This window comes from Hakea prostrata, chromosome 9, assembly GCF_041222555.1.
Source record: "Hakea prostrata isolate BN-2017 chromosome 9, UWA_Hpros_2, whole genome shotgun sequence".
NCBI classification, from domain to species: domain Eukaryota; kingdom Viridiplantae; phylum Streptophyta; class Magnoliopsida; order Proteales; family Proteaceae; genus Hakea; species Hakea prostrata.
The window spans coordinates 64,266,722-64,287,465 of NC_142608.1; the positions used below are offsets into that span (position 1 = coordinate 64,266,722).

A 20,744-nucleotide genomic window follows, 5' to 3' on the forward strand; every position below is an offset into this window, starting at 1 on the left:
CAAGGACAAAATAAAACACTGTTAACTTGGTTGCATATAAATTAACTGGTCTTAAAGACATAAGGGTCAAATTACTAGCTCAGGAAAACTCGTCAGTCCATTGACAGAAGTATACTGTAGTTTGGTTTTAATGTTATTTTACTCTTTATGAAAAAACAGAGAGCCAATTATGGGACATTCATTATATTTGGGGTGAAAGTGAAACTAGTTACTACCCATTCGAGGGTATAGATTGGTAACCACTTACACCCTCGAATATCTAGGGCAAAACCTTACGATCGGACGGTCCTCTGAAGAGATCGGAATCAACTCAACGGTCGAGAATTGGAGGTAAAATCTGTATGAACAAATGATCTACTCACCCCAGAGGTATATGAATCGTTTCCCTACAATTTGTATTCATTTTAGATTTTACATCTAGGCAGAGCATTATGATCAATTTAGCGACTGACTTAAGCTTCGGAGGTGGCCTCCTGACCCCAGCGATCGGGCCACGTCTAACATTGTTTTGCAGATTATCTTCATAATCTGGAGGCTTAACATTTTTTGGACGGATCACACCCAAATATAGTGGCACTGTATAATTTGTTAAAAAAAGGAAGAAAAGAAAGAAAGAAATGATAATCATAGATTCCTTTTCTTCTTCCTAAGAGTTGGATTGCATCTTCCAGAAGCAAACGCGTTAGCCGAGCAAAGTAAGGAATAAAATCTTTACGCTTCTTTTGTTAAACGAAATCTGTCGCCTTAATTGTAGATAAATAGTTAAAAAAAGAAAAAAGAAGAAAAAAGGGTGGGAGGGAGAGAATCCTATTCGCCGTTATAGGAGATTTTAAGTCCCTGATGAAACCGTAGCTAGTCACTGCTTCTACCTATATACTACCCCCATCCTTGCAGTTGGTTGTTGATGGATAGTGGCGTTAGCGTTAGGTGGATTACAATTAGTGGGCATCAAATGGGAAATCAATTTGGAAAACAGCGTAGCAGCAGGAGTAATCGTGGTGGTAGTACTAGTAGTAGTCGTAGAAGCAGAAAGGCTGCCTCGAAAGCCTTGTCGAGGAGGTCTACCTTATCCGAAGCCTCGCCGTCCGTGAATCCAGGCAGAGGCAGTTTTGCATCAACAACATTTTCAGGGTCCGCCATGTCTGAAGCTCCCAGTAGCCAACCTACCCATCAAACTGGCAAAACCTCCAACAACAAATATGCCTTCATCCCGGACAATTTCAACACTCTCGAACAGGTCACGTCACACACACTCTCTCTCTCTCTTCTGTTTCTGTCTTTCTGTCTCTGTTGTCTCTGTCTCTCTCTCCCTCTCCCTCTCTTCTGTTTTTGATCGTTTGATTTCGGGTCACCCCCATTATACAATTGGTTTTCCCCTTGCGATATAAAGATAAAATGATCCATCCCATCACTCACTCCACGACTGGTTTGGATGAAGTCGGAAGGAAGGCCCGTTCCGGCAGCAAGAAAGAAAGAAAGAAAGAAACCAAACAAGATTTAAACAAAAATTGTGGATCGATCTCAACAGTTGAGAAACGCACCATCCAAAACTGACCCCAGTAGTTATCGTCTAGACCACAAGTGTACCATAGGCTGCAGGTGCTGCGACATAATTGAAAGAATTCTATTATTCTGTTGTCACATCCCAACCTAAAAGCCATATGAGATTGCAGATACCAGTGGGTGGTATGGACTATGGATCCCATCCCAAGCTCCCAATGCGAATTGAAATCAGATTCCATATTCACGAAAGTGTTGAAACCCACTTTTGCGAAATTGGTTGATTGATCTTGACGTAGGCTGCCCCGCCCGCCCGCACAATTCGCTTAGCACGACCCGGTCAGACCATGGTTCCTCGTGAAAAGAAATTATTGAAAAGTAACAGATAATCCTGATGAGAAGCAAGACCCGTTGGTTGATTCCAAAATGTTGAACCAAATGGCTGGGCCGCTGGGGTGGGCACAATCCAAGTATCCAACGCGTCTCATCAATCAATATTATAAGTTTATAACCAACGGTCTGCTTACGGTTCAGGTTCGTCTACTTCTGGTTCTGCGGGATGATTTGGATAGATCCCACGCCTCAGAGTTCGAGGACCTTTTATAATACCCTCTTCTCCTTTGGACCATCCTCTGCTAGTCTGCTCTGATCATGAAAACCATCTGAATTTAATTGAAGGGGCTATATTTGTTTATTGGTTCGTCTGTTGTCTTTTTCAAAGGAGTTCCAAAACGTTGGTGTCTTGAATTGGCCTTTCTCTTTTACAGGTTACTGCTGCCTTGAGGGAATCAGGTCTTGAATCATCAAACCTTATTCTTGGGATTGACTTCACAAAAAGTAATGAATGGACAGGTTTGTAGAAGAGAGAGCGAGCGCCAACTACCATGAATTACTTGTACACTTATTTATCATGCGCATTCTTTGTCTGTAGCCGGAAAGCTGGAAAATTGTTTCTATAGTTTGTGTGTTCTACCAGTGAACTGCTATTTTGAAACTCAGCTTTGGTGGCTGATGTTGATCCAAACGCTTATCTGAAATGTTGATAGCTTAATTCAGAAATTCTCTTGAATGCATGGGATGGGATCATGGATAAGAGATAACAATAATTCCCCAAAAGGCGGTTTTCTGGATTTGAGTATTTTTCTCTTTTTATTTTCAAAAGAAGCGTGTAAGAAGTAAAGAATACATATACTGGTTGTTCCATGGAAAAAGATAACTGATGTAACTCTCAACACCAAAATATTCAACTCAGATAAGAACAGGCAACCAGGAACACTACTACATCCCTACAATCCTTCGTGAAACAAACTTTATCAGCTCAAAACCCAATTGGAACAGTGAAACATCCAACTGGCTTCTTATCTCCCCACCATGAAAATAATTCTCTGCCTCCAACGCGCTGATTTAATTTGTATGAGCAAATCCAATTTGTAAGTTCTAAGACATACATATGGACTTGCATCTGGATACATTTTTCACTGTTTTGATCTCTTCTCACATTTGTCTAATGAACTTATGTTGTTTTGAAGGCAAACACTCCTTCAACAATCGAAGTCTGCATGCAATTGGTGATACACCTAATCCATATGAACTGGCTATTTCTATCATTGGCAAGACTTTGGCTCCCTTTGATGAAGACAACTTGATTCCCTGTTATGGGTTTGGTGATGGTCAGTCATTTCTCTTTGAAGTTCTCAAATCTTTATCAATTTGTAGCACTTTGAGGGTCCAAATCATTTTGGTTCACTGCATCATTTGCTTGTTTTGATCATTTACAGCCACCACCCATGATCAAGAGGTGTTCAGTTTTCACAGTGATCATACTCCTTGTCATGGCTTTGAAGAGGTTTTAATGTGCTACAAACAGATTGTTCCAAACTTGCGATTGTCAGGTTTGTATCATTTGTTTTTTGATTTTAGAGATCCAACACTTGTTTGCATCACATTGACAAAACCTTAATTCCGTAATTCCATTTGTCTTTGTGCGTTAATTCTAGAGCAACTTATTATAGTTTTAGAGGGATGCTTAATTATACCGAATAAGCTTGTGTCACAAAGCAAATTGATTTGTAATTAATGCCTTTTCCGAGCTCCTTAAGGTGGAAATACACGAACTTCGGTATAAAATGTTAAGTTTCTCTGTGAAGTCAGTGATTGACTTTCTTTGACTTTAAACTTCATCTGGCTCAAGTCTGTTCGTTCATGTTTTCACCCTGTGGATTGGTTGTGCTTTAACCATTCTCTGATGCTTGTACTTACAGTGCTACCAAGTAGTAGCACTTCTTGTTCATTATGTTTTATATCTTTCAGATCTCAAGATTGTATGCGTGCTTCTGTTATTTCAAGGGCCAACATCTTTCGGACCGATAGTTGAAGCTGCAATTGATATTGTGGAGAAAAGTGGTGGACAATTTCATGTTTTGGTTATCATTGCTGATGGCCAGGTAATGACTATAGCCTCTTTTCTTCTACTACTTTTTCTTCTGTGGTCCATTCTTGCAATCAATGTTATGATCTGTATTCTGAAGGTAACAAGAAGTGTTGATACGAAGGAAGGAGCTTGCAGCCCACAGGAACGGAGTACAATTGACTCAATTTGCACTGCAAGGTAGGGTGTTTACCTGTTTTGGGCTTTTGATTGATTGCCTATATTTTTTGTACCTAATGTTGTATGATCTGGAGAAATTTATGTCATAGAAACTATGCCATGTGGTTCACACTTCTAGGACTTTCAATCTGCAGAGGTTTTACAATTCTAATTGCCTTTTTATGAGTTTAGGTATAGTCATGCAGATACAGACTGGGTTGGACTTTCAGGTCCTGCGAGCTATTAAAAAGCGTTAATCCCTAGTGTATATGGCATAACATTATGTATATCCCCTATACAAGACAAGAGATATGGTATTTGGTTTGTTGGTAGGGGATTTCAGGTTTTTTTGGGAGACAAGTTGGCTAGTCAATGGTAAGCCTCTTTGGTAAAAATGTCCCAATTTGGGAGGGACAAGCTTGTGTGCCTAGGTAAGTCTTTACTGGCATAGAAAAATCATAACCAACTAAAATTTGTTATTCTTTATTTCAGATACTTCTCAGAGAAAGAACAAAAAAATGAAATTTGTCTCTGTGAATCTAGATTTGATTGTCATATCACTACAAACTTAGTCGTCTAATTATTTGATGGAGGAGGCTGGAATAAAGAGCTGATAGATCTAATTAAATGCAAGGCAGTGGGAAATCTCCACAGTTGAACAGCCGTGCTGTAGTTGGAGGAAGAGGGGGGGGGGGGTTGTGTGCTGGACTGTTTTTCCTATCTTGGAGCCTTCTTAGTCGTCTGACTTGTCTGGTTATGCAATTAATACTTTCTATATCTACAATCCCCTAATAATCTGTAGTTCAAAAATGATAAGCTCAACTCTGCAGCTACCTTATAAGCTGGTTAGAGTTATTTGCAGTGGCTCAATGATTTCTCTTACCCATATGGTGTCCAGAGTGAATGCACCCTCTTGGCCCCAAACATTCTTCAACAAGAGACTTACGTTTCCACAAGAGTGGCTGGCTTCACCATGGCTTCACCCAGGTGCTCCTGAAACTCATAAAGGATTTATGAGCATTTGAAGGAAAGTATAGAATGAGTAGGGAGATAGTCTGTTGTTACTTTTCCGATTAAGGTTTAGGTCAAGCAGGCTAGCACTGAGAATGAAGAGGCTCCTTTGGTAATGAGTTGGCCAACAGTGAGAATAACTGGCTGGTCTCTCAATCAATAATCAATGTTCAACTTAACTGTAGTAACTCTTTCCCTACAAACTATAACTAGCTTCTGTATATCTTCCTTAGCACTTGGAGAGTACGTTCTGCCCGAGTTTGGGAGACCTTAGACAAATACACTGGTGATCCTTTCTTGTTAACGGACAATATCCCATATGGCCAAATGAAATTCTGAACCCTCTTGCCATTATTGTCCATAGGAATTCATGATTTGAACATGCTCTATACCCAATGATTAGGGTTGACAAAAACAAAATAAGCAGGGACATGATCTCAAGTTGATTGATGGTATTCAAGTTTTGACTTTTCTGTGCAAGTAAAATGTCATTCCATATGATAAATTCTGTTCTAAAATCTCATCAAAACCAGTTCTTACATGAATTCTCCCTTATGGCTTTCATGTGAAACTTGGTAAGATTAGGGAAGTTAACCTGGCTTTACAATCCACTTATCCAAAGGCCCCCTCGTTGTCAAAATGCATAAAGTGGAGTTAGAATTGAGGTTCGTAAGGTTGATCTTTGCCTGTATTGAGCTTCTCAGTCAAGCTTCTCTACTCAACTAAGGATCAAGCTTTCTTGAAGATTTGAATTATCGAGTAAGGATATCTTTGACTAAGTATTCCTTCTCTTCTTTTTTCTTTTTCACCGGTAAGAACAAATACTCATCTGCTCTTAAAGAATCTAGTTTGGATAGAATTGAAAAGAGCAGGGAGATGTCCAGCTTTTACCTAAACCAGGTATTGAACCTCAAAGCAGATCTTCAATAATATGTACTTGAAAAGAAGTGTCGCACAATCCTAGGGAAGTTTTCACACAGTCCTGGGCATTTTTCTGGTTAAAACATTGCATTCTTTAGGGTTAATACATTGATCAAGTATACAGCCAATTTTCTTCAAGGACCTTCTGAATAAACATTTCTAAAACCTGAGTTGGGAATCTAACTGAAAAAAGTACTGGGTTTGTCTGATGAGTTACAACCACCAAAATTTTTGCCTGCTGAGGTTTTATTTATGGAATCCAATTTATAACAAGCTTTTAAGTTTTGACTAGAAAAATAATATGCTATTCTCATAGTTGTCAGTTAATTAACTCTGCCTCTTGTTGAAGATAGATCGTATTTCGGACAGTATAGTTTGAATTCTCAAATTTTAGGAACTGCCAACTTTATAATCCAGTGTATTGAGACATAAAAAAGAAGAAAATAAAAAGAGAGGAACCCTGTGCCAAAGCTTCTGCATGAGCAAAGTCTAATGGGACAATTTTCCTACGCAGTCCTACCTCAACAATTTTCTCGATCCTTAGGAAATGAATTATCTGTCAATGAGGAACCAATTTCTGCTCACCAATCAAGTAGGAATACTACAAAGATAAATGTCAATAGTTTGTATGGAAAAAATTTTCAATATGTTGCCATTCTACTGGACTATAGAGAAAGTAGATCTATTAATGATGTAACTCTAGTTTTAGCCTTTCTCATCGTAATAGGTAGCTTAGTACTGGAAGTCTGCACCACGGTTGACAATATATTTAGTAGATTTATGCCTTGATTTGTAACCAGCTCGTATCCACTGGCAATTGTGCTTGTTGGAGTTGGTGATGGGCCTTGGGATGAAATGAGGAGGTTTGATGATACACTCCCTGCACGCAAGTTTGACAATTTTCAGGTACTATTTAACTTCCTTTCGGGCACACCTATGAGAAGATATCAAATATGGGATATAGATCAAGGATGTTTTTTGATTCAGTTGTATCGTTGCTACATTAAATATGTCTTTATCCGTGTCCTCTCGGTCTCTTCTTGCAGTTTGTTAACCTCACTGATATCATGGCAACAAACAAGAACTCCTCTGAGAAAGAAACAGCATTTGCTCTTGCTGCACTAATGGAGATTCCTATGCAGTATAAAGCAACAATGGAACTTGGAATCCATGGGTGGGGAGAAATACTACTTCCAAACTGTTGGTATATAATTCCTTATGTTGGTCCATCTATACTAATATATTATGTTTATGGTGCTATTGAAAAGTAAGAAAACAGGGAGAGCAAAGAAGATAGTTCCACGGCCTCCTCCTGTACCTTACATGCGCCGGCAACAGCCAATTTTGGAACCAAGCAACCCGCCGGTTGTTAGTACTGGTGAACCAAATCAAGTAAGGAATAGGACACATTGGTAGTTTGGAACTTTTTATCTTCTTGCCTTTTGAGGGGGAAATTATAAATTTTCAGGTTTCACATAGTCTCTAAATTAGTTCTTTTGTGGATGTAGGTATGCCCAATTTGCTTGACTAATGAAAAGAACTTAGCTTTTGGGTGTGGGCATTTGGTAAAGTTCCTGTGGACACCATTGACTTGGTTATAAAAAGAGGAATGTTTCCTTCCCTAAAATGAACCACTGTTCTAATGACTCACAGAAATTTGCAGACTTGTCGAGATTGCGGTCAAAGTTTGGCGAATTGTCCCATATGCCGTGCGCCAATTAGGTCTCGCCTCAGAGTGTACGCTGGTTGATCAGGGTGACAGCATTTATCACATGCACATTTATAACTTATGGCATTCCCTCTTATTTGTTCCATACACATTTGTAATTATGTTAATTATTCAACCCAGTGAGAGGTGGGCATACTGTCCCAAATGTTACGGTTTGGGAATCTTTAAAGCGAAATTTAACGGCAGGAAGTTGAAATGAATAAATTTGGATACCTCATACCTGAAGATCATACCCGTGAAATTTCGTCATGTCTGTGAAGTTTGAATTGGTGGCTAGATTGAGTCCTCGTATGGCTAAATCATCTTATGACTTTTGAGAGATCACATAAGACAATTTATAGTTCAGCCAGACAAAATAAACTGTAGTTGAATATTTACAACAGGCTTGCTAAATGCATGCTAAGCTCGTATGAACCCTTCCCTTCCCTTCCCAGTGGTGTCTGGATAAGGTGTTGTATATCCGGGGAACAGGGCTATATTATGGATTTTTAGCTGATTTCTATCGAGATTGATCGACAGCACATCAGTTAGCGAAATGCTGTAGTTGTCTTCTATAATCTATCCTTTTCTCAATTGCCACTTCCTGGTGCATCACCTGATGTTGAATCAGCAAAATCAAGTGATGGGATCTAGAAGAAAAACCCTCCCAAGTCCAAGTCCAAATCCAAGTCCAGCCACTACTATCTCTGGCTGACTGGCGAGCCCTGATGGTCGAACTCGAGCCATGAGTGGGACGAAGGAAGGTCCACGCTCCATACTCCATAGAGTCTGAATCTTCAACCTTGACCGGTAGAGAATTGTGTTCACTCACATTCCTTGACCGCGTATTTGTATGAGGTCTACTTCCAAGGATTTATGGTATACTTTATCAATGCTCAAGAGGTGAATTTTTCTCCTAAATATGCAGTGAAGGAAGTTGAGGGAAATGAGTTTCCTTCAGATCAGCTCTGCGGTTTTGAACTACACAGTGCGAGTGAAGTGGGGCCCACTGAGTTTTTTATTTTTTTATTTTTTTTAATACTAGTAAAAATGTACATGCAAGGAAAACAAACAGTGTTTCATTTTTTTTCAAATCGAAATGTATGATTCAGACACTTAACACCCTTCTCTCTTCTATCAAAATATATATATATATATATATATATATATATATATATATATATATATATATATATATTTATATATATATATTTTTTTTTTTTTTTTTTTTTTTTTTTATATGATTTACTAGTGAATCCTATCCGGCTATCCCGCACCCCTCTTTCAGTTTAATGTGCGGTTCAAAAGTGTATTTGGGGGGGGGGGGGAAATACTAGTCCGAATCTGCGACCCCGACGGGGAGCACAAACTTCTTGACCACAAAAACCTGTGAGGCCCACTGTGAAAAACACTTTTTGAAAAAAAAAAAAAAATTTTTTTTCACCAGTGGGACCCACTGGTTTTTGTGGTCAGGAAGCCACTGTGCTCCCCCGACGGGAAGATGATAGTGCAGTGGTTGAGAACTCACCTCTCAGTGGAGAGATTGTGGGTTCAATCCTTACCGGCGGCATATGTAATTATCCCAACCCCAATTTCCCTATATATAAAAAGCGTCTTTGTTACAAAAAAAAATGATCCGAATTCGGAAAATACATTGTTCTCCTTTGAGTCCTTGATAGGGAAGTGATCCAAACTTGGGAAATATATATAGGTATAATACATTAAAATAAGATAATTGATAGGGCTCACGAGGTCTTTTACATGGATCCGGTTCTGTAACCACAAATATGTGAGGTTCACAAATAAAAAATAATAAAAAAAAAAAAAAACAAAACAGCAAGACGTATTAATCACAAGTACCTGTGCCCCCTGTAGACCATGGTCAACAAGACTCCCCAGACGTCTGGGAGAGGATGAGAGGATCCGGATCCCTTTTACGTATATTTGCGATTCTCCTCTCATATAAGATATAGTCATATAACATATATGGCTGTTTCAACACGTTATTGAAGATTTTGTGAAAACTTCATCTTTGATCCTCCTTTTCATTAATTAGGACTGGGCAGGAGTAGTCATAATCTTCAGAGTACTGAGTCTCCTGAGTGTGAGTCTGTCTGTCTTGAAACTGGAAACTGGAAACTGGAAACTGGAAACTGGAAACTGGAAACTGGAAACTGGTGGAATCCGGTGGAGATTATCTGCCTTTCATTGAAATATCTGGCTTTCGTAAATTCTGATATCGATTGGGAATCACGGTTTGATATTTCAGACATTAGAATGGAATATGAGAATATCCATCCATTCATTTTGAAGTTTGAACAGGGAGAAGTCGCGAGTCCCATCAAACCAAATGAAATGGAAATCGTTTCGATCGGCAAATCGAATTGAAAGGTAAGTAAATATCCATCCATTCATTTTGAAGTTTGAACAGGGAGAAGTCGCGAGTCCCATCAAACCAAATGAAATGGAAATCGTTTCGATCGGCAAATCGAATTGAAAGGTAAGTAACAAGTGATTTGTGTGTTTTGCCAAATCAGTTGACGTGACCCATCAGGCATATATATCAGGCATGCATCAGCTGTTGCTGCCTCGCCAGCCAGCCAGCCAGCCAGCCAGCTTGCCTTGGTTGCTGCTGCTTCGCATCTCTACCTCGAAACCTTCCATCCATCCATCCAGGGAGGGTTCCCTCGATGGCAAGGCTTGTGGAGAGACTTAATTTGCTGACTGACTAGTGACTAGTGACTAGTGACTACTCACCACTGGAACCCGGAGGCCACCCATGTCCATGTCCATCTTCCCTCGGTCCCTCCCCCTCCCCCTCCCCCTCTTTGTGTTTGCAATTTCCATGCGTTTCTATTTCTTCGAGTAAATATTTTTTTTGCTGAATCCATACATACAGTGGTGTATTTTTGTACCAAACAAGTGGTACAAGAATGGTCTAACAGTCAAGGGTATTTTAGACTTTTTAAAATTTCAAATATTAAAAAAAAAAAAAAAAAAGCACTAGGAAGTGGACCAGATCCTAGCTCCTATTGATAACCCTTAAATTATCGAACATAAAGAAAGGTTGGCGCAGGCAGGAAGAAAAAGAATGAGATGATTTGGAACCAACAAAGTTGAAGTTATAAATGGAGGTCGCCTGAAACCACATGGTAATAGTAGCTCCACAAAACCATTTAACAAGTACTTGGTGTCTATTTCTCTGTATCGTCTACCCTCAGTGTGGATTCGCGAGTTTGAAAGATCCAAATTCTGAATTGACTCCTTCTGCGTTGTCCCGTTGCTTAGCCAATTCATTCGTCGACCCCACTCGGTCTCTCTCCTCCTCAGAGACATGCATAGCATCCCTAACGACCGCTGCGTTGTGTTGTTACTTGTTACCTTCTCTTTCTTTCTTTTTCTTTTCTTTTCTTTTCTTTTCTTTTCTTTTCTTTCTGTCAGTCAAAAATTAAAGGTCAAAGAAAAGAGAGAAAAGACCCCATTCATCCATCCAACCATTTCCCTTCCTTTCTTTCTCAGGCGCGCATACACATACATACATACATACATACATATACACTCTCTCTTTCCTCCTCTTCTTCATCAGTACGGTACGCCTCGATCTATTCCCAGTTTCACACGATTTCAAGCCCCAGCTGCATCACCATTCACCGCCACAATCTTCTCCATGCATACCTGAAAAGCAACCACATCTCGCTCTCCTCTTATTCCCTCACTACTTATAATTACCTTTCAAGATTCTCGCTTCTTGTTATCTTATGGTCATCTCCACAAGCCACCTCCTGTTCTGCCTCGAAACTACTTCTTTCTTCTCTGGTTTTCCTGAGTTTTAATTTGAGCTCCTAGCAAGCCTCTATTCTTTAGAGAGCGCCTGAACGTTTTTGAGTTCATGAGGGCTCCTCCGCTTTCAAGTGTGGTTCGTGGATGGTTTCTTTAGGTCATTGTGTATGGCTGGGCCTGGGGATGGAAGAAAGACTGGCAAGAAGACCACCTCGGTCTTTCCTCCTATTTTCCTGGTGGCCCTTTTCTTGTTTCTTCTCGTTGCGATTCCAAGCACGGCTGAGAGAGGGCAAGACCTCTCATCCACAACCACAACATCATCTGAAATCAGGACCGACCAAGCACTACTCCCACGTAGTCCTCCCAAGAGGAATTGGCGTAAAAAAGTCTTCAATGCAGATGCCCATGAAGTCCCAAGTGGTCCAAACCCCATCTCAAACAGGTAGCTGCTGAAGCAGAAGAATCAAGAGTAGTACGTCTTCAATGGTGGTGTGTCATGGTTTACAGTATTACACCCAGTAGCAGAAAAAAACAACATTGTAGCAGAACCCTTGGTTTTTTAGGTAAGTTTCTTAATTATATTCTTCTTGTAATCCTCTTTCATCAAACACAATCTTCTACCAACCAATCGTGTAGTGTTCGAGAATGTAAATGAGATTCAGTTAAATGATTATGATGATTTTAGTTGAAATTTTCTTTTTTCCCTGATATTTTTTAATTTTCTTTGCGGTTGTTTGTTGTGATTTGTCGTTGATGAGGATCTATAAAAATGTTTTGGCTGATTGAAGCTTTTGAAAAGTGGATGGGTTCATTTTCGTTTCTTTCATTCATTCATTCATTCATTTTTTTTTATTTCTTTTTTTGGAGTTTCGAAGTCAGGACTCCTGGTAGCTCGTCGAGTCATAATGCAAAGTGAAAAGCAGTTCAGATTAAAGTGAGAGAGAGCGAAAGAGAAGGAGAGAGACGGATAAAATTGAATGATTTTAGATGTTGGTTTTGGGTTTTCGTTCAAGACGAACAGAGACCGCATGCAATCATGAAAGCAGGGCAAAAAGATAAACCCTAGTTTTTGTTTTTGGTAATAAAAGATAAACCCTAGTTTTGCGTGAAAAGTGTTGCTTTAAAAGCATCCAAAGCCAAAGGTAGACGTTGTTGGTACGCGCTTGACAAAGAGAGGTGGAAGGGGTGAATGTTAACAGTTTTACTTGCTTTTCGTAATTCCCATGGTAAGTGTACCTTGCTGGGATTAGTATGGTTCTACGTCTACCACCTTGTATGTATAATGTATAATGTATGTACGTATGTATCTCTTTTCCAAAAACAAGTAGAAGCGCCATAAAAGGACGCTCCTCGTCTACGTCTACGTCTTCTTCCTCCGAACTCTGCTCTACGCTGCTCTGGGTCTTTTCTTTTCTTTTCTTTTTCCTTTCCTTTGGGGTGGGGCCGTGGGGAGGGGAATAGATTCTCGCTTTCTCTTTGTAGGATCGTTCAAATAAGCAAACAAGCAAGCAAGAGAAAGGAGGAGAGAGAGATCAACTCATCAAAGTACACCACAAGACCATCACAACACCCAAGGCTCTGATCTTGGTTGAACATGGAGCCGGGCCCCACCAAAAACTAACGTCTCTTGCTCTTGTTGTTCTGTATCAATCTCAAGTCATTCAATTATTTAGTATAAAAGAAAGAAAAAGAATGAAATTTGAAAAGAGATGGATGGTATGGTATTTTATTGTATTGGCATTTTCTCTCTCTTGAGGAAATTCTGATCGACACTGTAAATACAATAGAGAATGGATGAGAAAGCGACGCAGAGGAGGGACCATGGAGGATCGATGCTGGTGTGGTGTATGTACGTACAATATTGTTTTTCTTGCCTATCTATCATTCTCGTGAGAGCGAGCGAGAGAGAGAGAGAGAGAGAGAAACTGATGAAAAGGAAAAGACTAAAAGCCATCTGCAGAGTGGTCCCCAGAACGATTTGCATGCATGCAGCCAATTACACTACACTACACTACACTACACAGCTCCTCCGGAATTCAATCTCCTGTTCTGGAAAGAGAGAGAGAGAGAGAGAGAGAGAGAGTCGAATGAACTTCTCATTCATTCACATTCAACTCAACCTCGGATTTTTGATTATCCATTGTCCAATGTGGGGAAAATCCCTCCCCTCCTCCCCTCCCCTCCAGAAAAAGATTGGCAACCATACCATATAATCAGAAGAACCTCTTACACGAATAAAGCTCAAGCAGGACCAGTTCATTCATTCATTCATTAGCCCTGATCCTCTCACACTGACATTGATATTGCCGGAGATGAACCCATCGATCAGATCCTTCTAGGGTTTATCACAGCATACAGGGTTGGAGATTTGAAAAACAACAACAAATGAGCATTACAAATTATGATGCAAAATGGCAAAAATGCATCAAACCACACCATTTCTTGAGAGTCCACTTACGGCTTTCGAATAAATCCTGACTTCGGAAAGAAAGAAAAAAAAAATCGCTGGTAGTTCATACATGATTTGAGGAATCACAACAATGATCAATAACAACTACTTATCAAGGGACCAGATTGCACAATGATGATGTGGAACATTGTTCTCTGAAGGTCCTTCAGGGAAAGAAAAAAAAAAAAAAAAAAGAAGCATCTACCTTTCCTAAAGATTAAAGCAAATCTCGTCATTTGCAGCTGCATGTAGGCCATATAGGAATGCACATAATTTCATCCTTGTTATAACCGACTTCCTGTATAATTTTAATACTCAAATGATTACCACAGATTGATCAAGCCAAAGGAGGAGGAGAAAGGAGAAAAGAGGGGGAAAAAAAGAAAAGAAAAAAAGAAAGAGCAAGAGAGAATGGAAGGCAGCTAGACCTTCACCCAAGCTTCTGAAAAATTTAGTGTAATTTTCTAGATATAGAAAATAATGGATGGGAAAAGCTAAACATAAAGACTTGCTCGCGCTTTATGTTTGAGGAGAGTCAATAAAAGATAGAATTGAAATTGGATGGTCCAGCAGGTATCTATCTTTATTTTTTCGCAAAGAAACAACTTTAGTCCTATATTGAATGACACTGCAGATGGTGCCATCTCTGTTTGATAATCAAACCTTTGGTAGGTCGATTATTGGTCTCAAAAACTTTTTAAAGGTCGAACTCACCAAAAAAAGTGAGAACAAAATGATGATACATTAGTGAAAGCAAACCCTACCGCTTTTAGTTTGATATGTATACAAGCATAATCAAGTGAGGGACAGGGACTCAAAAATAAAGACATGAAGATAATAAGATCATCAATAAAATCTAGGTAGGCCTGACATGCAATTGCTTTTCTAAGGTAGTTTACCAGATGCTGGGCCTAGTCTACATACAAGTATCTTCACACATTAATACTTACAAGAATTTTCAGCAGATACCACCTGAAAACTGGAACTGGAAGTGTGCAAGTTCATGATCTACTGCCAAACATATCGAGCAAAGAATCAAGATTAGCCGGGTAGGGTTTGAATAGAACTCCAACTTGATTTCTTCCCAGTTTGTATATATGTTTTCCTCACACGAATCAAATTATGAACCATACAATCAAAGCAAAATTGGCTGACAACTTTCTCTTAGGCAGAAGGCACTAGGACAAATTAAGTTTTCATAAAACGCAAAATGAAAAGGCTATAACCAAACAAAGGGGGGAAATTTCTTGCTGGAAAAGAATCTTGATGGATGCACACGAAGTGCAGCACCGAACATATCATCAAAGGAGAGTTGCATAGGTAAGGGATAGGAACCTATACCAACCAACTTCCAAGACCAACCTAATCACAAGAACACACATATATAATTCAAGTTAAAAATGAAACCATCAAATCATCAATTTGATCATCAGATTACATGAAAAAAATTTGATAACTTAATGGTTTCATTGTGTATGTTCTTCTGATTGCATGGAGAATGGTTGATATACTTATTATAATTGGAGATGATATTTCAGGAAAGGGAAATTTTCAGCGCCACCCTTGAGTTGCACAATTTATCAGCTAGACCACCTTCCATTAGTCTCAGTTTTATTCATCAGTTTCCGGTGTAACCCCACAAGTTCATCTCTCTCTCCAATATTCATTCCTCATTCCTCTTACCTTGTGGTTTCTTTGGACTATTTACAGAAGATTAGGGTCCCCTTAGTTTTTCCTCAGCTTGAAATTGCTCTCTCCCAAACAACAAAAATTTGTGCAATTGGAACGAGTAGCACAGCCAGGGTTGTTGCCCAAAACCAATGAATTGAAGCTTCCAATAAGGTTCATTGTTGGTGTCTGGCTCCAGCAGATTATCATGGTGCCATTGGCTCAAGTTACACAAGCTTGATTCAACCTGGCTGCAAGGAAGTCTATAATCACCTGCTGGTTCTTAGCCGATGATGCTTTTACTGTTTTCAGAGAACTTGCTTGTTTCGAATAACCCACAAATGAAATCTTCCCTGACAAAGATGAAGAAGGAAGAAAACAAAAGATCTGAAGACAATAAGGAGGGAGCCACACTAGTATAGAAATGCGAAGAAAGAGTGGTGCTTTCTCCCTCTAAAACTGCTGATTCATAAAGGTAGAATGCACAGAGAGATACTCAGATTAGTGAAGCAATCTCTGTTCTCCGTCTTCTCCTACACCCACTCTTGCCCACTGCCCTTCTCTGAGAACCCCACCTACCACCGTTTCCTCTCTCCACATACCTTCCCATCTAGTGATCCACCCTCCCAGCTAGATTTCACTCAAGAAACGAGGAGCTGCTAGCATGAGTTCTCTACGTTGGGACTCATGCTACAAAACAACATAGACCACCCAAATACCAATATTGCCATGATAGCCATTAACTCCCATACCTGATTTTGGCTTTTTTTCTTCCTTTTTCTTCACCTCTCCTCAGCAGTACTACAATCAATGACATCTCCAACACTTGTTGTGCATTGACTGGATAAACATCCCTCAATTATGTTAGCTTCCCTTCTGGCTTACGTAGTCCAATTCCATCTTCAGATACATCAGTTTCTACAATTACAGCAGGGATTGATTTTATCGATTTCCTGAGTTACCCTGTCTCAGTTACCCTGTCTCTTCTGTTAATTGTTCTTTTGGTTGCTGGGGATTTTTGGACAACTGTACTGATGTTACATGCAAGACAATCAATCATAGACCTTAGAAACTAAGTCTACTTAGTTTTCCGGCAGCTTGTAGAGGAAGATGAAGAAACAGGACAGGAGTTGAATGTAGAGGGTCTTTTCTTCAAGGTATTTTTTTCTTTCTCTTTTTGAAAAGTTTAATTTGCTTAAATCATGATTTAACTGTGATTTCCTAACTGCAGGGGGTTTTACGTAACTCAGGGGGTGACATCAATTTTAGGGGGTGACTTAGGGGTTGGCGCTGAAAATTTCTCTTTAGTAATAAATGGCGCCCAAGCCTGAGGCTTACTACTGATTTCTTTAAAAAAAAAAAAAAAAACAGACTTTTGATCCAAAATAAGAATATCAGTCTGATCACTTTTGATAAGAAAAACTAACTACCCCTAACACCCCTCCTTCACATCTGAAAGCAAAACCGGAGAACAGGCAAGATGCTTCCTTTAAGTTAGACGACCTCCAAACCATTCTACACAAATAGGAAATGAAACACAGAGGATGTAGAGTTCGAAACAAAAACCAAATCCCTAGCGCTAATCCAAGACTTCTATTTTATGCCTATATGTTAACACCCTCCTTCCTACCCATCCCATTCAGCTAGAAGAAGCATTATAAACCAAAGAAAGGGTTAATTACTGATTTCAGAAAACACTGCATTGAATTTTTTTTCTTTGTAGTTCAACATCCTGTTTCCTCTACATTGTCTGATGAGATTCATAACCCAAATGGGCTTCTTTTCCTAGGAATTACCTAGGATTGGTTGTATATGTACTGGGCTTTTTCCATGGGTTTCACTTCTAAACTTAATGGGCCCAAAATATGACTAATTAGGTTGAGTACAAAATAACTTATTTAGTTAGTTTAGTTTAAGTAGCTTTTGATTTGGTCAATTGAACCGGTTCTATGTGGTTCAACTTAAGTTAGCATTCGACAAGCACATGAGCATTTAGCAGGATATCATTATGTGGAGTCTGCTTTGGTCTCCTAGTCAGTTTAATGTCACACTATAGGTTAAGGATTGGGTTAGGCCTTTCCTTTTCACTGCAGTCTAGCTTCGAGTCTTCTATATAAGGTTGTAACATGGCCTATTATGGAACATGAATTTGACCTCTGAAATTTCTTATAGCAAGCTGGCTGCCTTCTCTGTTAAGGACCTTAATCCGGTGTTTGAAGGCCAGACTAGTTAGCTTCTTGGTCTTTCAAGTCCGAGTTGCTGTTTGTGCTTGTTGATTAAAATCCAAATGCTGACTCCTTAGTGTTCAGAATCCAAGTATTAACTTCTTACTGCTTCAAATCCAAGTTGCTACTGGTTCCTTGGTGTTCTAAGTTCAAGAAAGCTGTTGATGTTCGGCATTTCAAGCCCACACTCCTATTTTGGTTGTGGATTCAGCCAGTGATGAAGACTCATCTCTCCAACAAAGTTCTAATTCAAGTTATTGCACACTTGAAGCTGCTACCCTTAGAGGAACCCACATAGAGAGTTAAACTTGAATTTTGCAACCCCCCCCCCCCCCCCCCCCAAAAAAAAAAAAACTTCCAGAAGATCCCAAGCAAGGTGTTTCCTGGAAGATTCTCCCAGTTCCAACCATCATCTTAATCACCTTTGGACTATATCATCCCATACCCTTCAATGAGAACCATTCAAATCTGGTTACAACCGGACCAGCCGATATCTTGAAATTATCCTTTTACCCTTTATACACGGACTCAACCATATTTTCTCCTTCACATCAACATGACATCCCCCACTGTAAACCCTAACCATAACCTCAAGTGGGCCTGCACTCAGATTTGGCTTACTTGAACTGGTTGGTTCTGTAGAGATCTTGGTTAACTGGCCCCTAGTGGATCCCTTTCAATTTAGGGCTCCATCAGTGTCCTCTCTCTCTCTCTTCTTCTTCTTCTTCTTCTTCTTCTTCTTTAAACCATGGTTTTAACACCTATGATGGCCAGAAATGCAACTACGATGATCTAGGAAATGAGCCTTCAACATATGATAGTGATTCTAAAATATGCCACGAGATTTGATTAAATGGCGTGTGGTAAAGTTTGTACTAACATGTCAACATTACTCTCCACTCAAAATCATATTTTCATATAGAAAAGATAAACCATGTTCACACAATTCATCCCTGTATTGTTATATCCCCAAATTTTATGGTGTGAAAACTACAATACAGAATAAAACATTGCTCCCCATTAGAGAGATTATTTTAGAAGAAGCTACGTGTCTACAGCATAAACCAATCAAAGATATATATTTACATGATCCAATACATTGCAACTCAAGCTTCAAATTCAACAGAAACAACAGAAGTGCACATTATAGCAAAAGCAACTTATCATTAACTATGTATTCATTGGAGAAATAAGATGGAAGATCCAATTGAAAACATAGTCAACTTAACATTAACTATGTATTCATTGGAGAAATAAGATGGAAGATCCAATTGAAAACATAGTTTGAAATAAGTTGGCGCCATATCCAACAAAAGCAAGATATTGTTGAATATAAATCAAAGCTGGACCAGCACAATGCTAAACCCAATAAAACTGCATAAATTTCAAAAGAACAACTAGCTAAAAGTAAAATATTCACATGTTGTACTGCTAAGGGGTGTAGATGGATAACCAAAATCTGCTTTCGAATTCGCATCCGCATCCGCATCCGTTTAGGGGTATCCGAATCCGTCTGATTACTAATAGGATGCGGATATGGTATACCCTTTTCTTACCGATTATTATCCATCCGATAAAATTATCCAATTAAGTTACTTGTTTAGATTTATCTTTCTTAATTTTATAAATTTTAAGTTACTTGTTTAGATTTTCTACTAAAATAGCTATCAAAGTTGTTAAAGTCATAAATTTCAAATCTAGCCCTCACAAATAAAATCGTAAAGATGTAAACAGGAATCAAAAACTTGTATTCAATCTGTATTTATACCCATTTAGAAGAATCTACTTAAGAAAATACCTATCCAATTATCATCCGAATCTGACTGAATCCGTCCGAAAACAGATAGGATATTATCTGATCTGTCCAAATATAATAGGATGCGGATATGGTATTACCACTATTCGACCCGAATCTGGTCCATTTACACCCCTAGTACTGCTTTGTCAATGCTTAGATTCACAGGAAAGTATATGTAAGTCAAATAAAAAAATAAAAAAAGAAAAGAAAAGAAAAGCAGAAGTCTATAAGAGCACCAACCTAATCCACAAAAGTTGCAACATTCTTTGAGATCAAACTAAAATACAATAAGACTCAATAGAAAAGACCAGTACAATGACTTAATGAACCTCCAAGACCAAGCCAGAGGGAAGAGCCAAGACCCCAGGAAACACCAATGAGCTTGTTCCTTGGGGTGTCATCGACAGGGGGTGGGGGATGGACTAAAGCCTAGAAGAGATATCGAAGCAAAGGCTTTCTAAATCATGTCTAGGGAGCAAGATTTGGAAGTCCATCTGTTAAGGTTACACTCCGACCACAAGTGATGGACAGTGGCCTTCATGTAGAAGTCAAAAATATCAGTTGAAAGTTGAAAAAAGGATAATAACCTGATTTATAAACAGAAGATCATACACAACCAAGGTTCATTTCCTTTCACTTTTTGCAGTTGAAGAATATAATTGTAAATTGATTATATCATTAACAGCAACATTAAAATGACAAAGTCAACCTAAGACAGTAATGATGAGAGAGGAGAGACTTTACTAGACCACGAAGATTTAGAAGACTAACAAACACGTCCCCCTGTCCTAGGATATAAATATACAAGACTCACATAGAGAAAAAGGCACTAGGATGATGATTTTTTTTTTTGAGAAAATCGTGTGACCCCCAACATTGCCATTTACAAACAGGCACTGGAAACTGGACACAACCTAGTTGATTGGTTTAAATTGGACCTTCTGCACTGTAAATTACTACTACTTCAATTGTGCCTCCATTCCTAAAACATGCTAGGAGCCACACTGGTTTCAAGATCTTGCTCAGGAATGGAAAGACATTACACTGTTTATCCACTTACAAACATATTTACCTCAAGACATATTAAGCCCCAGAAA

The 20,744-nt window shown here is 39.1% G+C and overlaps 2 protein-coding genes across 3 annotated transcripts in view; one reads left to right on the forward strand and one right to left on the reverse strand.

The window, feature by feature from the left end:
- The first annotated feature begins 808 nt into the window (after positions 1–808).
- RGLG4 (Ca(2)-dependent phospholipid-binding protein (Copine) family) lies at positions 809–8,037 on the forward strand. 2 transcript variants are annotated; one of them, XM_089168112.1, is made up of 11 exons: positions 809–1,237; positions 2,268–2,352; positions 3,030–3,170; positions 3,279–3,392; positions 3,811–3,944; positions 4,029–4,108; positions 6,820–6,925; positions 7,066–7,193; positions 7,288–7,411; positions 7,528–7,584; positions 7,683–8,037. In XM_089168112.1, the coding sequence occupies exons 1-11, from the start codon at positions 905–907 to the stop codon at positions 7,767–7,769; spliced, it is 1,389 nt and encodes a 462-aa protein (XP_089024238.1). In that variant the 5' UTR covers positions 809–904; the 3' UTR covers positions 7,770–8,037. The 2 variants fall into 2 exon arrangements, with proteins under 2 accessions (XP_089024238.1, XP_089024239.1); XM_089168113.1 differs by having other exon boundaries at positions 3,847–3,944; positions 7,683–8,033.
- A 10,224-nt stretch (positions 8,038–18,261) lies between these two features.
- Positions 18,262–20,744, reverse strand: part of LOC149006093 (uncharacterized) — a 57,315-nt gene continuing 54,832 nt past the window's right edge. The window contains 1 exon segment of the mRNA XM_089168624.1: positions 18,262–20,744. Within this exon segment, the coding sequence (XP_089024750.1) occupies positions 20,721–20,744 (24 nt within the window). The 3' untranslated portion in view covers positions 18,262–20,720.

Excerpts from the sequence above, each read along its gene's own strand:
- RGLG4 (XM_089168112.1), top strand. The coding sequence starts at position 905 with ATGGATAGTGGCGTTAGCGTTAGGTGGATTACAATTAGTGGGCATCAA. Across the intron at positions 2,353-3,029 it reads AAAAAGTAATGAATGGACAG|GCAAACACTCCTTCAACAAT; the intron begins GTTTGTAGAAGA and ends GTTGTTTTGAAG. Across the intron at positions 4,109-6,819 it reads GACTCAATTTGCACTGCAAG|CTCGTATCCACTGGCAATTG; the intron begins GTAGGGTGTTTA and ends ATTTGTAACCAG.